The sequence below is a fragment of the Berghia stephanieae genome, chromosome 5 (genome assembly GCF_034508935.2).
Source record: "Berghia stephanieae isolate SIO BIC M18660-M18661 chromosome 5, UCSD_Bste_1.3, whole genome shotgun sequence".
In the NCBI taxonomy this organism is placed as follows: Eukaryota; Metazoa; Mollusca; class Gastropoda; order Nudibranchia; family Aeolidiidae; genus Berghia; species Berghia stephanieae.
In genome coordinates, this window is record NC_088364.1 from 64,580,500 (window position 1) to 64,603,721 (window position 23,222).

Consider the following 23,222-nt stretch of genomic DNA (forward strand, 5'->3'; position numbering starts at 1 on the left):
TTAGCCAGCAGTTAAGCTTAATAGCCAATATTCTCAACACAAACATATAACATAGAAACAATTGAGACATTGAGTATGCTCCGGTGTATGGGGTGAATTTTTAATTCAGAAAAGTGAGTGGAGCAGGCACTTATGTTGGTAACAACAAGAGATGAAGTGAGTAGAAAAGTGCCAGAAGACGATAGAGAATAAAAAAATTTTCGCCCGGTGATGGGGTTTGAACCCGCGACCTTATTGGTACGACAACCCCACCTGGCCGGGGAGAGCGTGACTCTACCGTATGAGCTATTCACGAACCCAAAAAGAATTCGTTTCAAACTCAGGTCATTCATTACTAGAGCCTTCTCTCACCGACTACTGGAGACCGCGGGTCCAACACACACACAACCAACGCGCCCAGGGCTGCACTCTGTGGTGAGGAATTGATGTAATACGATTCCATCTGGATAGGAAGCAAAAACCATACCGCTAGCCTTCCCCTTCCCTCTTACATTGATAATCATTCATAAAATGAAATGAGTGTATTATGTTTTTGTTTTTCCTCCAGTCCAAAGTTGTATGTGGGTGAATCTCGGTATGGTGCCTATGCATTGATTAGCCTGGTGGATGAAACTGTCGCCTCGATCTCGGTAAGTGTCTCTAGTCATTGATTTGATCATAATTGTTTTATACTGTCTGTCTCACTGAATTTATAATACGACCTTTGTTGTTTTGTACATTCTACATCCATGCCTTTAAGATGATTAGGATGAATCATATAGAGGGCGTCTGACTCTAGCCGTACAAGCACCAGTTGCAGTAAAATTATTTGTTAAAGGTAATATTAAATCCCAACCCCTCCTCTACCCCTGAGACCAACAGAGACTTACAACATTCCTGTTATTTTGCTGGAATAGTCATGTAATATAAACACAAATGTTATGTGTATCATTGCAGAAATGACACTGTTTCTTTTTTTTTGGGGGGGGAGGGGGTTGTTTTGGGTTTTTTTCCTCAAAATCACCAATGTGGCACTTACACGGAGTTTGAATCAAACTTTCAATTCCTCAAATTCTTAAGGAAGCCTTGAAATTGAATCATCATCATCATCAGATGGAAGTTGTTAAATGTTTAATAAAGTTTTCAATCATAATGAATCGTCATAATTTTTTAATTTATTTTTTTAAAATTTTCAATTCCAGTTATACCCCTGATGTTAACTGCAATGTGTTTTTATACCTTGTAACTATTTCTAACAAATCTTCACATTAATTTTATTTTTTAGGCCCCTGGAAAAGGCCCACTCCAATTAGAAGGCCCCAATATGACGGCAAAGGCATCAGAAACACCAACTCCACCGCCTGAAGAAAAACCACCAGAGGATCGCAACTCTCGGCTGGAGAAAATCAAAGCTACAACGATTCGTAGGGGTGGAGCTGTCCTCATGATAGGTGAGTCAAAGAGACATTGTGTATAGTAAATCTATAAGATGGACTGTAACTTATTTAAATCATGTGAGGAGCACAAATAGTTTGAGAATCTTTAATTGTAATTGTGCAGTTATGCAGTCTTGTGGTATGACACTCGCCTTCAGGTCGGAAGGCCCAGGGTTCGAGTCCTGCCTTGAGCAGCACATAAATGAGTCCTTGGAAAAGACTCTTTACTCATATTCTCCCATTGAACTCACTCTCACTTTGTGTAAAATGAGTACCTGGCCTTTAACAGCGTTGTCTCTGTTGGAAATATTGTAATACCACCTAACAGGCATCATGCCCCATCCTACATGTTAATTGTTGCTGTTGGCTATAGGGACCTCTTATAAAGTGCTTTGAGCAAGTTTAGTGGATAATGCGCTATATAAATATTCATTAAAAAATGTAAATGTTGATATTCTTTCCTCTTGTTTTCCATTTTTGTATCTCTCTATTTTATTTTTCTCCAAATTTTATTTTCCTCAATTTATGTGATTCAACTTTCATAGATTTCAACAGTTCAAAATTGCATTCTGTCACTTGAAAGAGACGGACACTTTTTTATTTAAACTATTAAATTTCAAAATCATTTTAAAAAAACAACTAAACTCTCATAAAACCAATTAACAAACAAAATAAAAAAATACATTTATTGACAGGCTTCCATGAAATGCCAGAGAAATCTCCCTCCAGGATTTCGTCCGTGTTTCAAATCTCTGACAAAAGTGGATCCGTCATTCTGGACGGCAATAACAACAACGGCAATGCAGAGAATCAACAAGGACAGCTGGAGAATAAAACAAAAACCAAACAGGACCCTCTTTACTGGTCGTACGTGTCTGAAGCAATGCAGGATGGGAAATTTGTTTTCACCCTTCTCTTGTTCGGTGTCATCCTCTTTGCCATTCTCTACGTTTTTCCAAAGGTGAGTAAGATGTGATGAAGCTATACAGGCAATTCCGCATCATTTCATTGTAGTCCTTCAGATCCATTAGGCCCATAGAGCCGAAGTTCGTCCTGGTTTCTATAGTGTGTAACAAACAATAGCAATTGCTTGTTACCCTTTGGATGGGATGCTGGTCTATATAGCAGAATACTTTCCACCAGATCTAACAGATACAGCTCCTCAATCATGGTGAACAGAGTATCGAAGAAAAAAAAAATCGACTTCACATGGGATTGTTTTCGTGCTTACCAAACTGAGCTATCGGGATTTGGTTGTGTAACACGACACAACACAATGGCCAAAACAATATTACAGGGCGGTGGAAAGAGAAAAAGAGGTCGACAAAATAAGAACTGGGTTGACTACATCAAAAGTATTGACAAGGGTGGACTGTGCTACTCTCATCTGCAAAGCAGGAGACAGAGATGAATGGTGCTAAATAGATGCAGGATCAGCTCTCGTGTCTCCTCTAAGATCGACGCAGTCAGGAGACTTAGGTGAGGTGAGGGTTTATTGATTCATTGTAATCTCTTTTAAAAAATTTTTTATCATCTACAGAGAACAGAGAATTCAATTCGCATCATGTTGGAACAACAACTTCAACAACAGCAACAACCACCTGTCCAAGCCCCGATATCTCATGTGGATATTAAAGTTGGTGAAAGTAAGTCATCTTCCCCTGGTTTTTTTGGGTTTAAAAAAAAATGTGATAGATATATTCAGGCCTGTATATCTTCCGCCTATTGTCGGATTTCCGACAGTACGATTTTGATCTATAAGTGCTAATATTTTTTTAAAACAAATAATAGTAGAAATGAAATTCGTAACGTCAAAGAACAGAACCAAAATAAAATAAAATAAAAGACTTTTATTTCGTTCCTTGCAAAAAATTAGATTTTATTCTGTTTCAAATGCCGACTTAAAAAAACAAAACAAAAAAACATTTTATTTGTCTCATCAAAGACAAAACAAAACTTGCCGTCTATCAGTTAGCTATAATATTATCATGTCACCTACACGCTCCGCTAGACGTGGATTTATTCACTGCCTGGCTACTGTGCCACAGCCAGCGAGAGAGGGTCGCGAAGTTCGCGCGAGTCGTCTTCACACACACACCTAGTTAGTAAATAACGCACGCACAGAAGTGTGTCAAACCGGACCAGAAGGTTTCTCTCTATTTTGCTACCGACACACATGCATATCTCTGGTTCTCATATCTTTTTCTCTATATTTTATTGGTTCCGTCCGGATGTGAGACGGAAAAAAATTCTTCTTCTTCTTCTTCTTCTTCTTCTTCTTCTTCTTCTTCTTCTTCTTCTTCTTCTTCTTCTTCTTCTTCTTCTTCTTCTTCTTCTTCTTCTTCTTCTTCTTCTTCTTCGTTGTCATCGTCGTCTTCTTCTTTTTCTTCTTCTTCTTCTCTTCTTCTTCTCTTCTTCTTCTTTCTTCTTCTTCTTTTCTTCTTCTTCTTCTTCTTCTTCTTCTTCTTCTTCTTCTTCTTCTTCTTCTTCTTCTTCTTCTTCTTCTTCTTCTTCTTTTTTCTTCTTCTTCTTTTTTTCTTCTTCTTCTCTTCTTCTTCTTCTTCTTCTTCTTCTTCTCTTTTCTTCTTCTTCTTCTTTTTCTTCTTCTTCTTCTTCTTCTTCTTCTTCTTCTTCTTCTTCTATAAGAATTAATCCAAATAAACGAAAGAATCAGCGTAAACATTTAACATAAACAGGAGCAAAGATACGCATCTTCCTGTGTCAAGCATGAGATACACATTCTTCAAAAGGGTAGGAATTGTTCCCTTCCTTTCATTTTACAACTAACTCAGACCTGGGCCTTCAAATAATTGGGATTTCTTTTTTTGGTACCATAAAATAAGGACCTCGTTATAAATAAGTAGGGGAAAGTGACATGATTTGACAAGTCAATTGACATGTCGAATCTGTGTTGTGTCCATATTTTTGTCCTGTTGTGTCTATTTTCGGGTGTTCAAAAGTTCTGACAATTGGATGAAAAATGATAAAAACTAAGTTTGAAGTTTGAAGGGGAAAGAATTGAGTAAACTATCAAGGATTAATAATTCAAAGATTTGTTATAGTATTTTATGCTAATTCTAGTAAGGACAATAATTTTTGTTGGTATTATTATTCTTATTATTGTTTTATTATTATTATTATTATTATTATTATTATTATTATTATTATTATTATTATTATTATTATTATTATTATTATATATATTATTATTATTATTATTATTATTATTATTATATATTATTATTATTATTATTATTATTATTATTATTATTATTATTTGTCATCATTAAGATTATTATTATTATTATTGTTATTGTCATCATTAAGATTGTTATTATTTTATTGTCATTACTATATTCTCTTATTTGGATTGAAAATTTTTTTTTTTTTTTTTTTTTTTTTTAGAATTGTCTGATGGTTTTATGAGAGTTGGCAAAATAACATTCAACCCCAAAGATGTCCTGGGCCATGGTTGCGAGGGAACGTTTGTTTACAGGTAGAGAGAGAGAGAGAGAGATAGAGAGAGAGAGAGAGAGAGAGAGAGATAGAGAGAGAGAGAGAGAGAGAGAGAGTAAGGAGGAGTGAAATATCTGTTCAATGCGAAGTCAGTATTATAGAAGTTGATCAATATTATACTTGAAATATTTTATAATATATTTATAAAGTAGATTGATAGAGGCCTCATTTAGACAAAACATATATCTGTTGCAAATCCATGTTGTCTGATTTCCAGGGGTCGATTCGATAACAGAGATGTGGCCGTCAAGAGATTGCTGCCAGAGTGTTTCAGTTTTGCCGACAGAGAAGTAGAGCTCCTGCGAGAGTCAGATCAACATCCGAATGTTATTCGTTATTTCTGCATGGTGAGGATAATTTGAAATTGAAATCACATTTCCAAGATGCGCTAAATACTCTTCTGCTGTCTGTCTGGATTTAAATTATGTATTAATGTTTTTATCATTTTGTTATTGACGGAAGAAATGTTTTGAGCCTGAAACATTGTGTTTGGTATTTTGTTCTTTTTTGAAGCTGTTTCGTATTCATTATTGTTCATTAGTTTTTACAGTCTACAGCTTCTAGCAGCCTAGTATAACTTTGACTTGTCATAATTTCACTAAAAGAGCAGTAACAGCAGTAACTAAACAAAGTCCTTCAGAGCCATTTGCTTGCTACCCTTTGGATAAGACGAGTCTTTTTTCTGACCCCCGCCAACCCCTCTCTACAACCACCCAGCAGTGGGTCTTTTAGATCTGACAGAAAGTACTTTGCGATAGACTAGCAAAGGGTAACAAGCAATTGAGATTGTCTGTTTTATGCTATAGAAACTGGATTTGTCATAATTTCACTCAGAGAGCAATAATGGCATTGTGACTTGGGTTTTGTTCTTCGCTAACTGACTTTTTTTTTTTTTAATTTCTGCTTAAAAGTAAGTACAATGAAGGATCAAAACTTAATTTTAAAATCTGATGATATTTTATTTTCAGGAAGCTGATAACCAGTTCCGATATATCGCCCTTGAATTGTGCGCAGCAACAGTCCAGGACTACATAGAGGGTCGATACACGCCAGTTGAACCTTTAGAACTGAAAAACATTTTGTGGCAAGCAACGTCAGGAATTGCTCATTTACATTCACTCGACATTGGTAAAGTATTCATTTGTTTAAACACATTGGAAATGCTTAGAGGAATTTTATCTGACATGGCGGTGTTTTGCCAAAAAAAAAATCCCAAATTTTGCAAAGAATTTGCAAAAATTTGCAATTATCTTTCATAAAAACCCATAATTAGTTCATGAAAGAGAAAGGTATTTTTTTGTTTTTAAGGGTTTCACAGCGCTTTCAACAAATGTAAGGTCATATCAGCGCAAGTAAAGAGGATTAAAATTAGATACTTAAAAAAGTAACTACTCTTGATTAATTATCTTTCATGTTCTACACCAGCTATCAAAAGAAGACAAAAAATTCGTCTTTGTTTTTCACCTTTTTAAAAGATTATTTTTGTTTTGTTGTTTTTTTTGTTTTTGTTTTGTTTTTTTGTTATTTCGTTGCAAAATCTTGAAAATTTGCAAAAATTTTCCCCCAAAACTGCAGATTTTGCGGCAGATTTTTTGGGATGCAAAAAACTGCCATACCAGTTTTATTCTTTGAAAACAAGAAATTCAATCCTAGTGAAATAAAAAAAAAAAAGTCCTTCATAGCCATTATGCCCATAGTGTCCGAGTTTATCCTGCTTTCTGGGTGGGTTTTTTTTTCGACCTCCCATGGTGGGTAGGAGGTTTCTTGCTCTATGTTTTCTGAATTGCTTTTTGTCTTTGTCTTGGAATGAGATTACTTGGTTTAATCATGGCCGTTGATAAGGGAGAAACAGTCAAATGTATAGTGTTAGTTTTGGGAGGTGATATTTTTTTTCCTTGTAAATCATCTCTCTGTTTTGTACTGATCATTATATTTTTGTCTTGTTAACATTTGGATGTGTCCTCTCAGTTTGGATCCTGTACTGGTGTTTGGGTCATCACACTAAGTACATTGATGGTGTGCTCTTGGAATCTACATTTGTTCCTTATCTGAATCAGTTCCCATTTGTCTTACTTTTCCTTGGTTTGTAAATTGTAATTCTAAACTTTTTTGTCTAAACCATTTTCCTCCTTGTTGCAAGCGCTGTAAAACCTTGAAAAACAAACATTATCCCACTTTCTATAGTGTGAAATGGACAATACAAATAGCTTGCTTCCCTTTGGATAAGACAAAAGTCTATGGCAAAGTACTTTCTGCCAGATATTATAGGCCTAGCTATCCAACCACTGCTTGGGTGGACAGGAAGGGTCTTCCTCAATGGGACTAAGATCAATCCCAGGTGAAGTCGAGATTTTTTTCCCCGATTTTCCTGTCCACCCAGTGGTATCTGAGTCTGTTAGATTTGGTGCAAAAGTACTTTGTGATAGACCAGTATCCTATCCAAAGGGTAACAAGCAATTTAATGCTATCGGATTCAGGATAAAATCCAGCTCCATGGGCCTCATGGCTGTGAAGGACTAGAGAGAGGGAGAGAAGATGACCCCCCCACCTTATCAAACCGTCTCAATTCTGATGCACACATTTGAGACATTTTGATAAGTTGGGGAACATTTTGTAAGATCGATCTATGAAGGAAGTCAGGAGATTTATAACCAAAATTACGATAAGTGTTTTGTCAGCGTATGACAATGTAGTGTGGCTATGTGGTCTAGCGGTATGACACTTGCCTTTAGACTGGAAGGTCAGGGTTCGAGTCCCACTGAGTAGTGTATAACCGAGTCCATGGAAAAACTCTTTACTCACATTTTCTCACCGCACTCCGATGTAAAATAAATACCTTGTCGTTATCTCTGTTTGGAAATAATTGTAACATCGCCTTACAGGTGTCATGTCTCCTCCTACATATTAAATGTTGCTGTTGACCAGGAGGGACTGCTTGTAAAGAGTTTTGAGCATATTTAGGTGATATTGCGCTGCATAAAATCTCTATTTTTAAAAATATATATTAACAAAGTTCTCAACTGTTAGAACAAATTTTTCTATTACTCACCCTATGTTCCTGTATCTGATCAATTTTTTTTTTTTTTTCTCAAATTTTAAAAACGATTTATTTCCTGATTTCCATTTTATTTTAAATTTATTTTAAAAATTGTTTTATTAATTGATTATATTATTTTCCTTCTCCAGTTCACAGAGACATCAAGCCTCACAACGTACTCATTTCCTACCCAAACCAAAAGAATGAAGTCAACATCATGATTTCTGACTTTGGACTTTGTAAAAAGTTAGCGGCAGGTCGGTTTTCCTTCTCCCGCCGATCTGGAGCCGCTGGGACAGAAGGTTGGATAGCACCCGAAATGCTGGACCCGAGTCAGAGAACTGTAAGAAATCATTGATTATAGTATGCATTTCTAAAGCTCTTTGCCATAGATATAGGGGGGGGGGGGGGGGGGAAGTGTCTGGAATTAAGGAATTGCACTGTAACCAGGAAGGTCCTGGGTTAAAAGCCCTGCTTCAAGCACTTTCATTTTATTTTTTTCCTTGGGTAAGATTATTAACCCATAGAGCCATGAGCTGGAGATAATTCCGGTTTCATCAGCGTGAAATAGACAATTGTAATTGACAAAGAGCTTTCCACCAGTAACAGACTAGCTACCCACTACCCATTCACTGCTGGGTGGACAGGAGAAAAATCTTGGCTTCATACAGGATCGATCTCAGTCCATTTGCATGTGAAATGAGTGCTCTACCAACTGAGCTATCAGGACCCTTTGAATGGAAAAATCCATTGAAACTTCCCAACAATCCCATTTTGAGGTCAACAGTCAAGTGGGTGACACATTTTGCCCTTAACATTTCTTCTAACTGCTGCATACTTGATCAAAATACTTTTTTCATTATGTGTACTCATGATAAAAAATAAGTACACACATTTTAAATCGTCCCCATTTTTTAATATTGAAACATAGCATAAAACTATTTAGCTATGTAGTTTTTGCATTTACCTTGAAGATAATGACTCAGTTCATATTATCAAAAACTACTTAGTCAAATAGCTTTATACTAGGTTTCAAAATAACAATACGGGGACTAATTTAAATGTGTATACTTTACTTTTGATCATGAGGATATAATGGCAGAGTGTATAAAAAGTAATAAACAAAAATGAATATAACAGCTGCAACAAAAGTAACAAAATACCAACCACAGAACGTTTCGGGCTCAAAACCCTTCTTCAGTCAACAACAACAAAACAATAAAGACATAAATACATTACTAAATTCTATCTGGAATTTTTGAAGCTGTTTTATTCATTTTTGTTTTTTACTTTCTACAGTCTACAGCTTCTAGCAGCTTAGTACCGTAGTCTATAAAGTGTTTCTGAGATATTTACATCAGCTGTGTGTTGAGACATGATTTATTATCTTTTCGATTATTTTTTTGTTGTTGTCCAAATCCAGACATGTAGTGTTGACATTTTCTCACTCGGCTGTGTGTTTTACTATGTGTTGACTCGAGGCAAGCATCCATTTGGTGACAATCTGAAGCGTCAGGCCAATATTTTATCTGGAGAGTTCAATATGCAACATTTACACGGGGATGGTAAGATACTACTTGTTATGGATAAGCATTACAACAACAGTTATGATTTTAGATGGTAGCTGAAGGTTATGCAAGATAAAGCAGAGCTGCCAACTCCCGTTTTTCTCCCAGGTTTTTTTTTTTTGTGTGATGGATTCAAAGAATAGCAAGCAATTATTACAATTCATTTCGCGCTAAAAAATCCAGGATTAAACTCCAGCTTCATGGTCCTTATGGCTCTGAAGGACAACTTCTCTAATAAAGTCAGTTTAAAGTTTTGTTTAAAAGTAGTCCTTAAGAGCCTTTAGGCCCATGGAGCCAGAGTTTGTCCCGGTTTCTGTAGCGTGAAACAGACAATAGCAATTTCTCGCTATCCAATGGATAGGATATTAGTCTATTTCAAAGTACTTTCCACCAGTTCTAACAGACCCAGCTATCCAATCACCGCTGGGTGGACAGGTGTGGGAGAGGGGGGTGGGGACAACCACTTTTTCTCGCTATTCAATGGATAGGATACTAGTCTATTTCAAAGTACTTTCCACCAGATCTAACAGACCCAGCTGTCCAATCACTGCTGGGTGGACAGGTTGGGGTGGGAGGTCAGGAAAAAAAATCTGGACTTCACCTGGAATCGATCTCTGTCCCTTTTCGTGTGGAGCGATTGTTTTACTAACTGAGCTCCTGATTCCCCCCCCCCCCCCCCCCCCCCCCCCTCCATTTGGTTTTATATAACAGATTTCATAGCTTTCATGGATGCCCTTTTTCTGATTGAAGCTGGAAGTCTGGCTTTTTGACATGTTCCAGCCATCTGGTTTTTTTTTTTGTTAGAGCCTTGAATTATGGGGTTATTTTTTGTTTTGTTATTTTAAATATTAAATTATTAATCGGTTAAAGGGGGAGCTAGATGGATATAATGATTTAAGGGTAATGCCATTTGATGAAGAGAAGATTTGTGCGAAACCTTTTCATTTAATAATTCAGGCATTTTCGTTTTTGGCACAGCACATCCCTGAGGTTCTTTGATAAATGAGTTTTCTGTGATTCCATTGTCTATTTTCAGAGAATTATGTTTCCCAACGCCTTATCATGAGAATGATTGCCTTCTTGCCAGAGGAGAGGCCCAAATCGGGAGTCATCTTAAAACATCCTTTCTTTTGGTCAAGAGAATTCCAATTGTCGTTCTTCCAGGTATGTTAGATTTAATTTATCATTATCATCATTTTTTTTTTAAATTATTATTATTATTATTATTATTATTATTATTATTATTATTATTATTATTATTATTATTATTATATTATTATTATTGTTCGTTTTCTTGTTTGTTTGTTTTTTTGGGGTTTTTTTTTTTTTGGGGGGGGGGGGGGGGGGTGTTTTTGAAACATTTGGATTGAAAGCTAATTAAACTTTTTTTTTTTAAAAAGGAAGAAATTCAGAATAGCTTTCTATATTATTTAACTTAAAATTTTTATTTTTCTTTAACAATCAACAAATTTTCTTCATTTACAAAGCAATTTAAAGTATTGGTTAACAGCTTCCAGAAAGAACGGAATTAATATCCAGCTCAAACCCCTTCTTCAGCCAGCAACAAAAACAATTTAAGAAAGTTAACCGTGTATCTTTTCTGCTCGTTCTCTTTGCAGCCCGCAGATTCTAGCAACTTAGTGCCTGTTCACTTTTAGGGTTTTTCAAATAAAATATCAATTATATCTAGATTTTCTGTTAAGAAATCTGTTGTGTATGAAACAGTGCAGATAGAAAAATACAAGAAAAAAATCCGCCTGTCTTGACTGGGATCGAACCTCAGACCTCCTGATTACCAGTCGAGGTAGGCTGATTTTTGGTGATGATTTTTGTCTTGTATTTTTCTCTCAACTTTGGTAATGTTTTATACACACTTTTTCAGATCTTTATCTTACACCAGTGCCTGCTCCCTAATTTCCTAGGTTTTCTGTGGGATGTTGGGGGGCCCCGATAGGTTAGCTGGTAGACCACTCGCTTCACACGCAAAGGGATCATGATCGATCCTGGGTGCAGTCGAGATTTTTCTGATCCCTCTGTCCACCCGACAGTTGTTGGGTAGCTGGATCTTTTAGATCTGGCAGAAAGTACTTTGTGATAGACTAGTGTCCTATCCAAGGGATAGCAAGCAATAGATATTGTCCGTTTCACACTATAGAAAGTGGGCTAAACTCTGGCTCCATGGGCCAATTGGTTCTGAAGTAGGACTACTATGGGATGTTGTTATTTAATGTGCATTGTTGCTTTTTCATTTTTGTTTGTAGGATGTGAGTGACCGCATCGAGAAAGAAAGCCAAGATTGTGAAGCTATCAAACGACTGGAACATCACGGTCTCCCAGTTGTCAAATTCAACTGGCTCAAAAATATCACACAAGAATTACAAGATGGTAATTTTTTCACAACCTCAAATGTTTTAAAGGACTTGTTTTTAAAAAAAGGAATATTTTATATTTTTGTTTACTTTTTTATTTTTTTGGATTACAATGTTAAAAGTGTAGTTGCTTTTATATGTTTATATATGTCTTTGTGTGTTTGTGTATGTGTTCTGTATACAAATTTATCGGACACCACTTTTCAAAAAATGTCATGGGTCTATTTCATTGGCTATATTGTAATTTTTTTAGATATCTCGAATTATATATTTTTTTTAATGCATGTTATTTAACGGTAACGACCATAATCTCATATATATATATATATATATATATATATATTTATATTGAATCTTTTTTGACCAGATCTCAAGAGATTCAGAACATACCAAGGGGATTGTGTGCAAGATTTGTTAAGGGCAATGAGAAATAAGGTAAAGTGGTCAGAAACTCAACTCGAGCTTAAACAGAGCTGCCCACTTAACATTTTAAAAATCTGTAGTTTCCAAGGGAAAAAATAAATTGCTTTACAAATCAATAATTTGCCATGACCATGATCCACAGATGTACCAAAGTCCTGAATATAGGATCTAAGAACTACATTTTCTACAAAAAGATTTATCGAGTCAAAGAGGCGAATGCAGCTCTGTAGCTGTAGTCAAAAATTCGTATTTCTACTAATTTTTCTTAGTACTAGGCAGACCTGTCTTAAATAATCAAGTGATCACTAAGCTGTGGACTGTAAAGTGTAATGAACAAATATAACAGCTTTGAATTTTAAAAAGCAATATTATACCAAACACAATGTTTCAGGTTCAAAACACTTCTTAAGCCAATAACAAAAACTATAAAATCATTAATACATCACTTAAAATCCATTCTGATGGCAGAATGTGTTACTAGCCGACAAGATGTGCAAATACTTTTTCTGCCTTCTTTTCTGGACTTTAAGTGATGTTTCAATGTTTATATTGTTTTTGTCATTGACTGAAGAAGGGTTTTGAACCCCAAACGTTGCGTGTTTGATATTTTGTTCCTGTCATATTTATTATTTCCTCATGACTTTTTACAATTCACAGCTTCCAGCAGCTTAGTGTCACTCACTAAGTGCCAAACATCTCCCTGGAGAGAGAGCAATCTAGAAATAGAGGAATAAGGTCTTCTTCTTCTTCTTTCAGCTTATCCTGCATTTGGCAGGGTTGGCATAATAAATGCCGCATCTCCATGTATCTCGGTTCATTGCATCATCCTCCTCCAGTCCCAATTCTTTCATATCGTCCTTTACCCTATCCAACCATCTAGTCTTTGGCGCTCCTTTATCCTCTTTCCCGCTAATTTAATAGAGGAATAAGGTAGTGAGATATTGGTGGAGATAGTTGTAGATCTAGATTTAATAACCAAACAATGAAATAATGAACAGACATGTTCTTTGTATAACTCTTACACAATTGTTTACTGAGTATTTGTGATTCTTCAAAAAAACATTTTTTTACGACTCTGCTTTGGCAGTATTGTAAGTCTGGATAAAATTCACACCTCAGGGCCCTACACAAAAAAATATATTTAGTTCATTCGATTGGGAAGAATAGTGTGAAAAGAAAATGTAAAGTGTACCTTTAAAATATATGAGATAAAAAATTAAATAAGATACACAACTTGCACATGTGATATTATTCTTGGATTATTATGTCAGAAAGCCAAGTGAGAGAATGCTCTGTTGCATCTATCATGAGTTACTAAATTTGACCTAACATGTTTTGTGAATTGACATTTCATTGAATTTTTGCCACTGTCCTTATCACAGAGTTGTCATTCATGAATGAGTAGAGGGAGGGCTCTCCAAAAATCAGAAGTGTGTGCTGTAATGATTCTGAATAATTTTTTTTTTTGAGGTTTTCTTTTTTTTTGTTTCATCCATTTTGTTTTTTAAAGCTTTCATCCATTCAAGTTTTTTATGCCTGTTTGAATACTATCCATCAACAGAAACATCATTATCGTCAGCTTCCTGTGCCTGTCCAGCAAAGCCTAGGATCAGTCCCCGATGAATTCGTTGACTATTTCACATCCAGGTTTCCTTTACTTCTCCTACACACGTACGAAGCCATGGAATGCTGTCGCCGGGAGCGTCTTCTGTCTCTGTATTATTACCAAGATCCCAACGATGTCGTTCCTGATCCTGAAGTTGAATCATTGTCTTCATCATCATCAACAATCCTATTTCCCTCAGACTCATCGCCCTGTGGCGAAAAAACACCCCAATCTGTTACCGATGTTGACAACTGTGTTTTAGGTCCTTCAAATACTGCCTATCCTTGTAGCGTTGCGAATGTGGGACTAAACGGAGCGGATAATAACAAGCCGAATACTGCAGATAATTTCCATCTCATTCGTAACAGCCCCAATGGGTCTCCTGCATTCCGTCGCCGAAGCGAAAACAGATTCGGTCATCAAGGGTCACCATCTCCGGGGAGAAAGAGAATTGAATCAAATGACCCCAATTTTAACTTCAGAAATGACTTCGCTCATCCAAAAACACTCCAAGAAGCAGATTCATTGGATGACAGTCCCCTCCCTCCACCAACCAGATTGCAGGCTTTTGCCGAAGACCTTAATATTTCATCCCCGCAATCGCCGAATGACTCTTTTTCTCCTCAGAAGAGGAGTCCGAATCCTAAAAATAATTATCACAGAAGACGGTGGCGAAACCCAAACAATTCTAAAAATACTAGAGACTCCATGCCAAAAGGAGGTGTGAATTCATAGCAGGACTATACATCGTGTGATAGGACTGTGAATTGTGTGCCAAGACTATGCAGCGTGTGCCAATCCTTGTTTGCTTTTTCCCCTATGGTCATTCATCTCATATTACCTCATCATATTCCAATTGAATCATTTTCGTTTTTATTCCTCCTCTGCCAATTTTTAATTTCTATCATTGCAAGTTATGTAAAATTTTCTGGAAACACGTTGAAACAAAAGGACACATGGATTGCCCTATATATCGATTCTTGTACTTTATCAGAGATCAATGATTATATATAACTTTTATCTTTAAAGAATTCTTTCAAAAATCACATTTTGAGAAATTACTGTGGTTGTGGTGAGGAAAAGTGTATCTTGTCATTTTTAACTTATTTTTAAAAATTGGGGTGATATTGATGGTAAAAACCACATACTGTTTAAGCTCTGACAGACTTGTTTTCATGGTTTCAAGATGAGCACACACGATTTTGATAACTTAAAGGAAGAATACTTGTAAATGGAGCTGTTTTTAATCTTTCCTCAAATTAAGATGTACTTATTAGTACTTATTAGTGCTGTCGGTGAGTTTTTATTATTGTTAATGATTCTATTATTATTATTATTATTATTATTATTATTATTATTATTATTATTATTATTATTATTATTATTATTATTATTATTTTTTTTTTTTTAAAAACTTTCAATCGTATTGTTTTGTTTTGTTTGAAAACATGTACATGGTAAAACAAAACATGACTGGTCTAGTCAGCACTTGATTGAATCAGGGTTCATTTGTTTGGGAAGGGACTTGAATTCTTCAGAGGGATTTATTGATGTACAGTTTTATTTTTTATCTTAAGGAAATTTGTCGGTTGTCATAGATGAGATGAGAACTACAATCTGAACAAGTGTATATGAAACGGTGCCAGACAAAGCAAGAAAGAAAAATATCATCCCAAAAATCATGAATGGTAGCACATATGGCTTATAATCAGGAAGTCTGAGGTTCGATCCCAGTCGAGGACGACTGATTTTTGTTGGACAATATTTTTGTTTGTTTTATTTTATTTTTATTTTTCGCTTTGTCTGACACCATTTCATATACACTTGTCCAGGTCTTTATCTTTCACCAGTGCCTGCTCCCTAATTTCTGAATTTGAGACTTCTGAAGCATACATGCCAAGCATTTGAATTTGTGAGACCCACAGTTTGTGAGTTGATATATCACAATATTATTTTGACACACTGATGGGGCGAAATTAGAAATTGCATCATCATATTCGATGATGCCATGCTTTGTTTTTTTTTCAATTACTTATTGTGTTAAAAATTGTGAACAGTGCATTCAGAGTCGGTGAGGCTGATTGATTCGGGTAACAGGCATGCACTAAAGTCGGCTCTGGATCAACTCATTACTTCTGATCCCTTCAGTCTCCGTGTCTTACTTGATCTCAGGTGCTTTTGATTGTAAATGTTAAATTTTTATGGATTATCTTCATCTTTTTCCCAATTTTAATTGGCACTGAAAGGACCTAAAAGTGTTGCAAGCACTGTACAGTTGCGTCTGTCTAAACCGGAACTCCGCAATCCAGATGTTTCCATTATCCGGTCATGGTGCCAGGAGACAGATTTTTTTCTCTCTTTATTTGTACACTTCAGGATCGGATTGCCCTATCCAGATGTCTCAGTAATCCTGACAAAATGCTTGACAAAATGCTTGGAACGAATTTGTTCGGATTGGATGGATGTGACTGTACGATAAAACCTTTGAAAACACTCCATTGCGTGAATCTATAATGTTGTTACTATTTGACGTATATATGTGTCTTATAAAATGTTTTTAAATACATGACGTAAAATTTTGTTGATCTGTTTGGAAATCAAAGTCCCCAAACTTCTTTTTTGTAAAATCACAATGAAAATATATACTAATATGATAATGAGGGTGAGTTAGAATTTATTGTAATTGATGAACTGTGACCTATGACCCCTAAATGGTTTCATGTCGGGATGATTTAGAAGCTGGAAAGTGAATGTTTTTGACAAAAATATGGAGCTTTGGTAAACTGTTTTTTTAACAAACATATTTCATTGAGCAAAGTGAAAAAAGTAGTCCTTCTGAGCCATTAGGTCAATAGAGCAGGATTTTATCCTCTGTTTTTATTGTGTTAAATGGACAATAGCATTTGCTTGCTACCCTTTGAATAGGATGCTAGTCACAAAGTACTTTCTGCCAGATCTAACAAACTCAGTTACACAATCACTAATTGGTGGAGAACCAAGGGGGGGGAAGGGGGAGGGGGGGGGGGGGGGGGGGTCAGTAAAAAATCTCTACTTCATCCACGATTATTGACCATTGATCTCAGTCCCTTTGTAGGTTAAGCAAGTGCTCAATCATTTGGGTAAAATGAGTGTTCATTCTTGTATTATGAAAAGCTGAAATTGGATGTGTGCGAATATTTGATGTTGAAACTCACTTTTCATCATCGAGTTCACCCCGACATGTTACCAGATTGACACATAATGAGTCACAGTTGGGATATTTTGTTTAGTTTCCAATTACATTGATGATGACAATTTGTTGCTGCTTGAAGCTCGGAAGAAATAGATAAGTATGGATGCTTCAATTTAAGAAACGAAGAAATGTGGACGTTTCAGGTTTACTTTTCATCAATTAAAAAAACCCTGAATGAAATGCTAAAGACGAATTCACATTGTTTTGTTGATAAATGGGAAATCCAAAACATCCACATAATTATCTTCGTTTCTTCAACTGAAGCTGCCATTCAATTTCCTATTGTTAATTATACCGATAACAGAGACGGATTTTTACATTGCAGACTTTTTTTTTTGGATTGAAGTCTTACTTGTTTTATTTTCAAAGTATAATTCTTGTGAAAGTTTCTTTTTCATGAATGAGATTGTTGTAAATGTATTTATTATCATTATTATTATTATGACAGACTATTCCAATGCAGACTTTTTCGGATTGATGACAGACTGTTTTATTTCAATGTATAATTCATTTGATATTTTTTGGATAAGGTTTTGATATACGACTTTTTTCATAAATGAGATTGTTGTAAATGTATTTTTTATAATAATAATAATTATTATTATTGTTTTGAAATACTTTTATACTTTGAAGATGTCAGTTGTTGTAATTATTGTTCATTTTGTTTTTTTTATTGTTTATTCATTTGGTTAGTAAGAAAGAGAATCTGATTGATGAACCATTTTTTTTTAAATCTGAAAATTTAAAACTTTTTTTAAAAAATTATGTTTTACCTGTTTATGAATTCCAGTGATATAAATAATAGAACCACATGAAATGTACTATAGGCTTTTTAATTGAAATGTTGATGATTCACTGTGTCGAGTCTGTTGTCCTTTTCTATAGGATTTTCTGACTTTGTCTTAAGTGGGACGACCTTAATTTTTGCCCAGGTTTTGGCTTAGTCCTTTTTCACGAGGAAATCAGTTCATATTATCGGGTGGAATTCTTTTTGGTGAGAGATTATTTATTTATTTATTTGTAATTCATATCTATGACAAGATTTGCCCTTTTTTTTGGTTTTTGTTTTTGGTACAATTACGAATTTCCATAAATTAGCGCAGCTCTGTAAAAAATCTCCAAAATTGAGTTCTTTCTCTCTTAAAACAAAATTCACATCATCTGCCTCTCTCTTTTCTTCTCAATATTTCGCTCTCTTTCCTCATTATTACTCATTTCATATGTAATGTTATGAAATGTATCGATGGTCAGTGGATCCTAGACCTCTGAAGCCTACATAACATGTTTTATTTAATTTTGGTCAGATCAGTTCTCGGAATCCTCCGACCATTGATATACAGTGAAACTTCAGTATAACAGAGATGGTGGGACCCTCCTAACTCCCTGTTAAGACCGAGTCCTGTTATAGCTGAATATTAAGGGAATAACCCAATGCCTTAAGCTTAAATGGCCATTAAAATAATTATTTGTAGTCTCCTTTGGTATGAAAACTCGCCAAAAATATGAGGCTTTTTTCTAGTCGTCTTTAAATCTTTGTTTGTTTGTTTTTAGCAATTTTGTACTTCAAATCTATCTGTCCTTTGAGTTGTGTACCATCTCCATTTTTTTTTTTTTTTTTTTTTTGAATGTTATAGTATGAGCTTAAAGTGTCACAACTTCTAAAACTCAAAATTACATAAAATGTCACAATTGGAGCTTTAACACATGCATTATGTGTACACAAGGTCACCGTCTAACATTACCGAATGGTATCAAGTCTCTGTCACATTTATTTTTTTAGGAGTTTAGATCAGAATTGAACAACAGTTTTACAGATTAAAATTACTATAATAAATAGGTATTTTTACCCATAATCGTGTGGCTATGTGGTCTTGTGGTATGACACTCGCTTTCGGATCTGAAGGTCCATGGTTTTAACCTTGCTCGGCACATAGTTGAGTCCTTGGAAAAGGCTCTTTACTCACATTCTCTCATCGTAATCAGGTGTAAAATCATTACCTGACTGTTAACAGCGTTGTCTCTGTCTGAAAAAAATTGTAATAATGCCTAACAGGCATCAAGTCTCATTCTACATGTTAAGTGACGCTGTTGGTCATGGACCTTTTGTAAAGCGCTTTGAGCATGTTTCATTTTTGGATTCATTGGCCCAGTTTTTCCATATGAACACACAAACGACGATAAACTGTTTGTGACTTTTTGCAAACCTGTCCTGTCTCTAATTGAAGTGCGACCAAAATACAGAACATGTATTATTATTTGTCAATATCTGTTGAATGTTGTTGTGCCTTAAAGACGATGATGAACCTTCTGGTGCCTTGTTAGTTCTAAGGCTTTAGGTAATCTGCACAGACAAGTCATTTGAAAGATTCAGTGGGCTTTTGTTGTTGTTGTTGTTGTTGTTGTTGTTGCCATTTTTAAAAAAGTGTTGTTGAATATGATCCATCACTAAAAGGGACTGTAATATTTTTTTTTGGACTTTGGAGTGTGATTGGTCTCGATGTTGAATGCAATGCAGAAAAGTATGAGATGTTTGTAGTTCTAATCCTTGAATGAATTGTGATAGTCTGGTCTTGTTGATCTACTTCTGTTCGCTATTTGAACAGGTCCCCTGTATCTTACTATTTTCCTGGGTGCTTTAAGTGCTTATAATTTTTTGGGTTTTTTTTGTTGTTTTTTAAATATTATTATTATCCCATTTTCTTCATTTCTACCAGCGCTGATATGATCTAAATGTGTAGCAAGCACTGTAAACATCGTTCGGCTATATGGTCTAGTGGTATGACACTCGCTTTCAGATCGGATGGTCCTAAGTTGGAGCCTCGCTCAGTGCATAGTTGAGTCCTTGGAAAAGGCTCTTTACTCACATTCTCTCATCATACTCCGGGTAAAATGAGTACTTTAACAGCGTTGTCTTTGTCGGAAAAATAATATAATATCGCCTAACAGGCGTCGTGTCTCGTTCTCCATGTTACGTGTTGCTGTTGGTCAGGGACCCTTTATAAAGTGCTTTGAGCATGTTTAGTGGATTTTGCGCTGTATAAAAGCTCAAGTTTTTTTATTTTTAGTAACAAACAAACAATTAAACATTGTAACAGCCTTGAATACAAACAGTCCGAGATGACACCAGATTGAGCTGATGAGTCTCGATTTCATCATCATCATCATCATCATCATCATCATCATCAATCCCATGATCAGTGTCTCTCCATCGTCATTCCTTCATATGATTAGAACTACATTAAAAGGGCGTAATTGTTGGATTCGTTATTTGTCCAAACTTAATGAATGTATTGAATTTGTATAACTATGTACAGTGTTGAATCGCGTGATAGTAAGTTATTTCCACCATTCCAAGAATTTAAAGGTAAATAAAAAAAAAATTTTTTCTCTTATTTCTCTCAGTAACTGGATGGGTGTATAATATACAATTTCTTGAATTTCGTATGACAAAAACAAAACAACCTATTTTTACACATGTTTGGTTTGTTCTCATGGTTACTTGATTATTTTTGTATTTTACTCATTTGTTTATTTATTACTTATTTATATATTTCTTCGTTTGTTTATTTGTTTCATGGCTAATTTTTTCATTGAATAATGTTTCTGTTCTGTAGTAAAGGTGCTCCTATATATTATTTTTAAACAATTTTTTTTTTGATTATTTTTTTTAAACAACTGATATATGGCTCTATTTATTTCAACTTAAATGTGATAAAATTTAATTTATTTCCTCTTCTTTTCTTTTTTTTTTTTGTCGTTAACCTTAAATAGACCTGTAAATTCTCAGTCAATTAACTGAAATCAGTCAATTTGTCAAATTCAAATATTTAAAAAAGGAAAGAAATAAAAAAAGAAAGAATTCACAAATCGTAGTCGAATGACCGTAAAATAATTAGGAGTGTTCCACAGCGCTACGCATAGCTCATGGGGACCGTTTATATTAACGATGTATATATTGCCAAGACAAAGCGACGCTTTGGGTATTTTCACACATCCTTCGTTAAATTATTTTTTCACTTTCCAATCCGTCGTGATCCCAACTGTAGCCAATTTTAACTGAGCCACCGAGCGATAAATTTCACTGTTTCATCTAAGCCAAAATTGACCACATTTACCCTTCGAGTCTCAAAACTATGATAAAGTAAATTGCGAATGCCGCAAGTCCGTTATGTAGACATCTTCAAATCGAAAGGTAGGATAGATTGCTACAAGCACATTTCGATTGCCTCACGTTGTAAACAAACTTGTTGACCGTTTCTTCACTGATTGAGTACCTGATCATAAGGAACAATGGTAAGTAGCCTAATTAATTCCCGTGCAAATCAGGACGTTTTCTGGCATTGTTTTGCTCAAGCCCAAGCGAGCTTGCTGTTTTGTGGCGATTTACCTTCATTTCGATTCTTTGAATTTTTCCGCTACGCCTGCCGAAGTTTCTTCTTGATAATTCACTTCTACTTAATAATTCAGTGTATTGGCCTGAAGTCATATTTATTTAAGTTTTTTTTTCTCTGTCATTTACTGATTGAAAATCAAGTTTGCTCATTGCTACATTATTCTAATGTTCTCACAATGGCTGAGCTGTTCGTGGATCGCAATTCAGACTTGTCGAGCATCGATAAAGATGTGAGTCCCGTGAGGAATAAATTCAATTGGTCATGGCTAGAAGTTAAAGATGATAATGGTGATTATTTTCTATGTCAAAAAAATTCCAGAGGCAGGAATATGACTTTGATGAAGTCATCTTTACCTATATGAATGACATGCTTATTAGCATTCCTTCTACATCAAATTATGGCAGTCATACTTCCAGTAAGAAATATCACCCACTATTTTGATATATTGTATTTATCACTCTCCTCTCCAATGATGCCCTTATTTAAAAAAAAAAAAATTGAATCTTCAGTTTGTCGAAGAGTTTCAGTCAATTTTTATAGAGCTCATTTACAGGTCTACTTAAACCACTTTCTTGATTATTCCACTATTGATATGTTTTATATCAACCAATGAATTTTTAATTCAGAAAAGTGAGTGGAGCAGGCACTTATGTTGGTAACAACAAGATATGAAGTGAGTAGAAAAGTGCCAGAAGACAATAGAGAATAAAAATTTTTTTCGCGGCGGTGGTGGGGTTTGAACCTGCGACCTTATTGGTACGACAACTCCGCCTGGCAGGTGAGAGCTTGGCTCTACCGTGTGAGCTATCCACGAACAAAATATTCGTTTCAAACCCAAAGTCATTTCTAGATCCCTCTCTCACCCACTTCTTGAGATCGCCGATTCGTTCGCCACCATCGCGAAGTAATTTTGACCAGCAGTTAAGCTTAATAGCCAATATTCTCATCACAAACATATAACAGATAGGGTAGAGCCACGCTCTCACCTGCCAGGCGGAGTTGTCGTACCAATAAGGTCGCAGGTTCAAACCCCACCACCGCCGCGAAAAATTTTTTTATTCTCTATTGTCTTCTGGCACTTTTCTACTCACTTCATATCTTGTTGTTACCAACATAAGTGCCTGCTCCACTCACTTTTCTGAATTAAAAATTCACCCCATACACCGGAGCATACTCAATGTCTCAATCGTTTCTATGTTATATGTTTGTGATGAGAATATTGGCTATTAAGCTTAACTGCTGGTCAAAATTACTTCGCGATGGAGGCGAACGAATCGGCGATCTCAAGAAGTGGGTGAGAGAGGGATCTAGAAATGACTTTGGGTTTGAAACGAATATTTTGTTCGTGGATAGCTCACACGGTAGAGCCACGCTCTCACCTGCCAGGCGGAGTTGTCGTACCAATAAGGTCGCAGGTTCAAACCCCACCACCGCCGCGAAAAATTTTTTTATTCTCTATTGTCTTCTGGCACTTTTCTACTCACTTCATATCTTGTTGTTACCAACATAAGTGCCTGCTCCACTCACTTTTCTGAATTAAAAATTCACCCCATACACCGGAGCATACTCAATGTCTCAATCGTTTCTATGTTATATGTTTGTGATGAGAATATTGGCTATTAAGCTTAACTGCTGGTCAAAATTACTTCGCGATGGTGGCGA

General features: G+C 35.5%; 1 protein-coding gene across 1 annotated transcript in view; it reads left to right on the forward strand.

Moving 5' to 3' along the window:
- LOC144973403 (serine/threonine-protein kinase/endoribonuclease IRE1-like) overlaps positions 1-15,093 on the forward strand; it is a 36,351-nt gene extending 21,258 nt beyond the window's left edge. Inside the window, exons 10-22 of the mRNA XM_078915778.1 lie at positions 548-629; positions 1,265-1,430; positions 2,111-2,376; positions 2,956-3,061; positions 4,821-4,911; positions 5,149-5,278; positions 5,900-6,059; positions 8,118-8,311; positions 9,392-9,533; positions 10,573-10,700; positions 11,798-11,921; positions 12,273-12,340; positions 13,890-15,093. Coding sequence (XP_078771904.1) covers positions 548-629; positions 1,265-1,430; positions 2,111-2,376; positions 2,956-3,061; positions 4,821-4,911; positions 5,149-5,278; positions 5,900-6,059; positions 8,118-8,311; positions 9,392-9,533; positions 10,573-10,700; positions 11,798-11,921; positions 12,273-12,340; positions 13,890-14,669 — 2,437 coding nt within the window. The 3' untranslated portion in view covers positions 14,670-15,093. The remainder of the gene's footprint in view (positions 1-547; positions 630-1,264; positions 1,431-2,110; positions 2,377-2,955; positions 3,062-4,820; positions 4,912-5,148; positions 5,279-5,899; positions 6,060-8,117; positions 8,312-9,391; positions 9,534-10,572; positions 10,701-11,797; positions 11,922-12,272; positions 12,341-13,889) is intronic.
- The last annotated feature ends 8,129 nt before the right edge of the window (positions 15,094-23,222 follow it).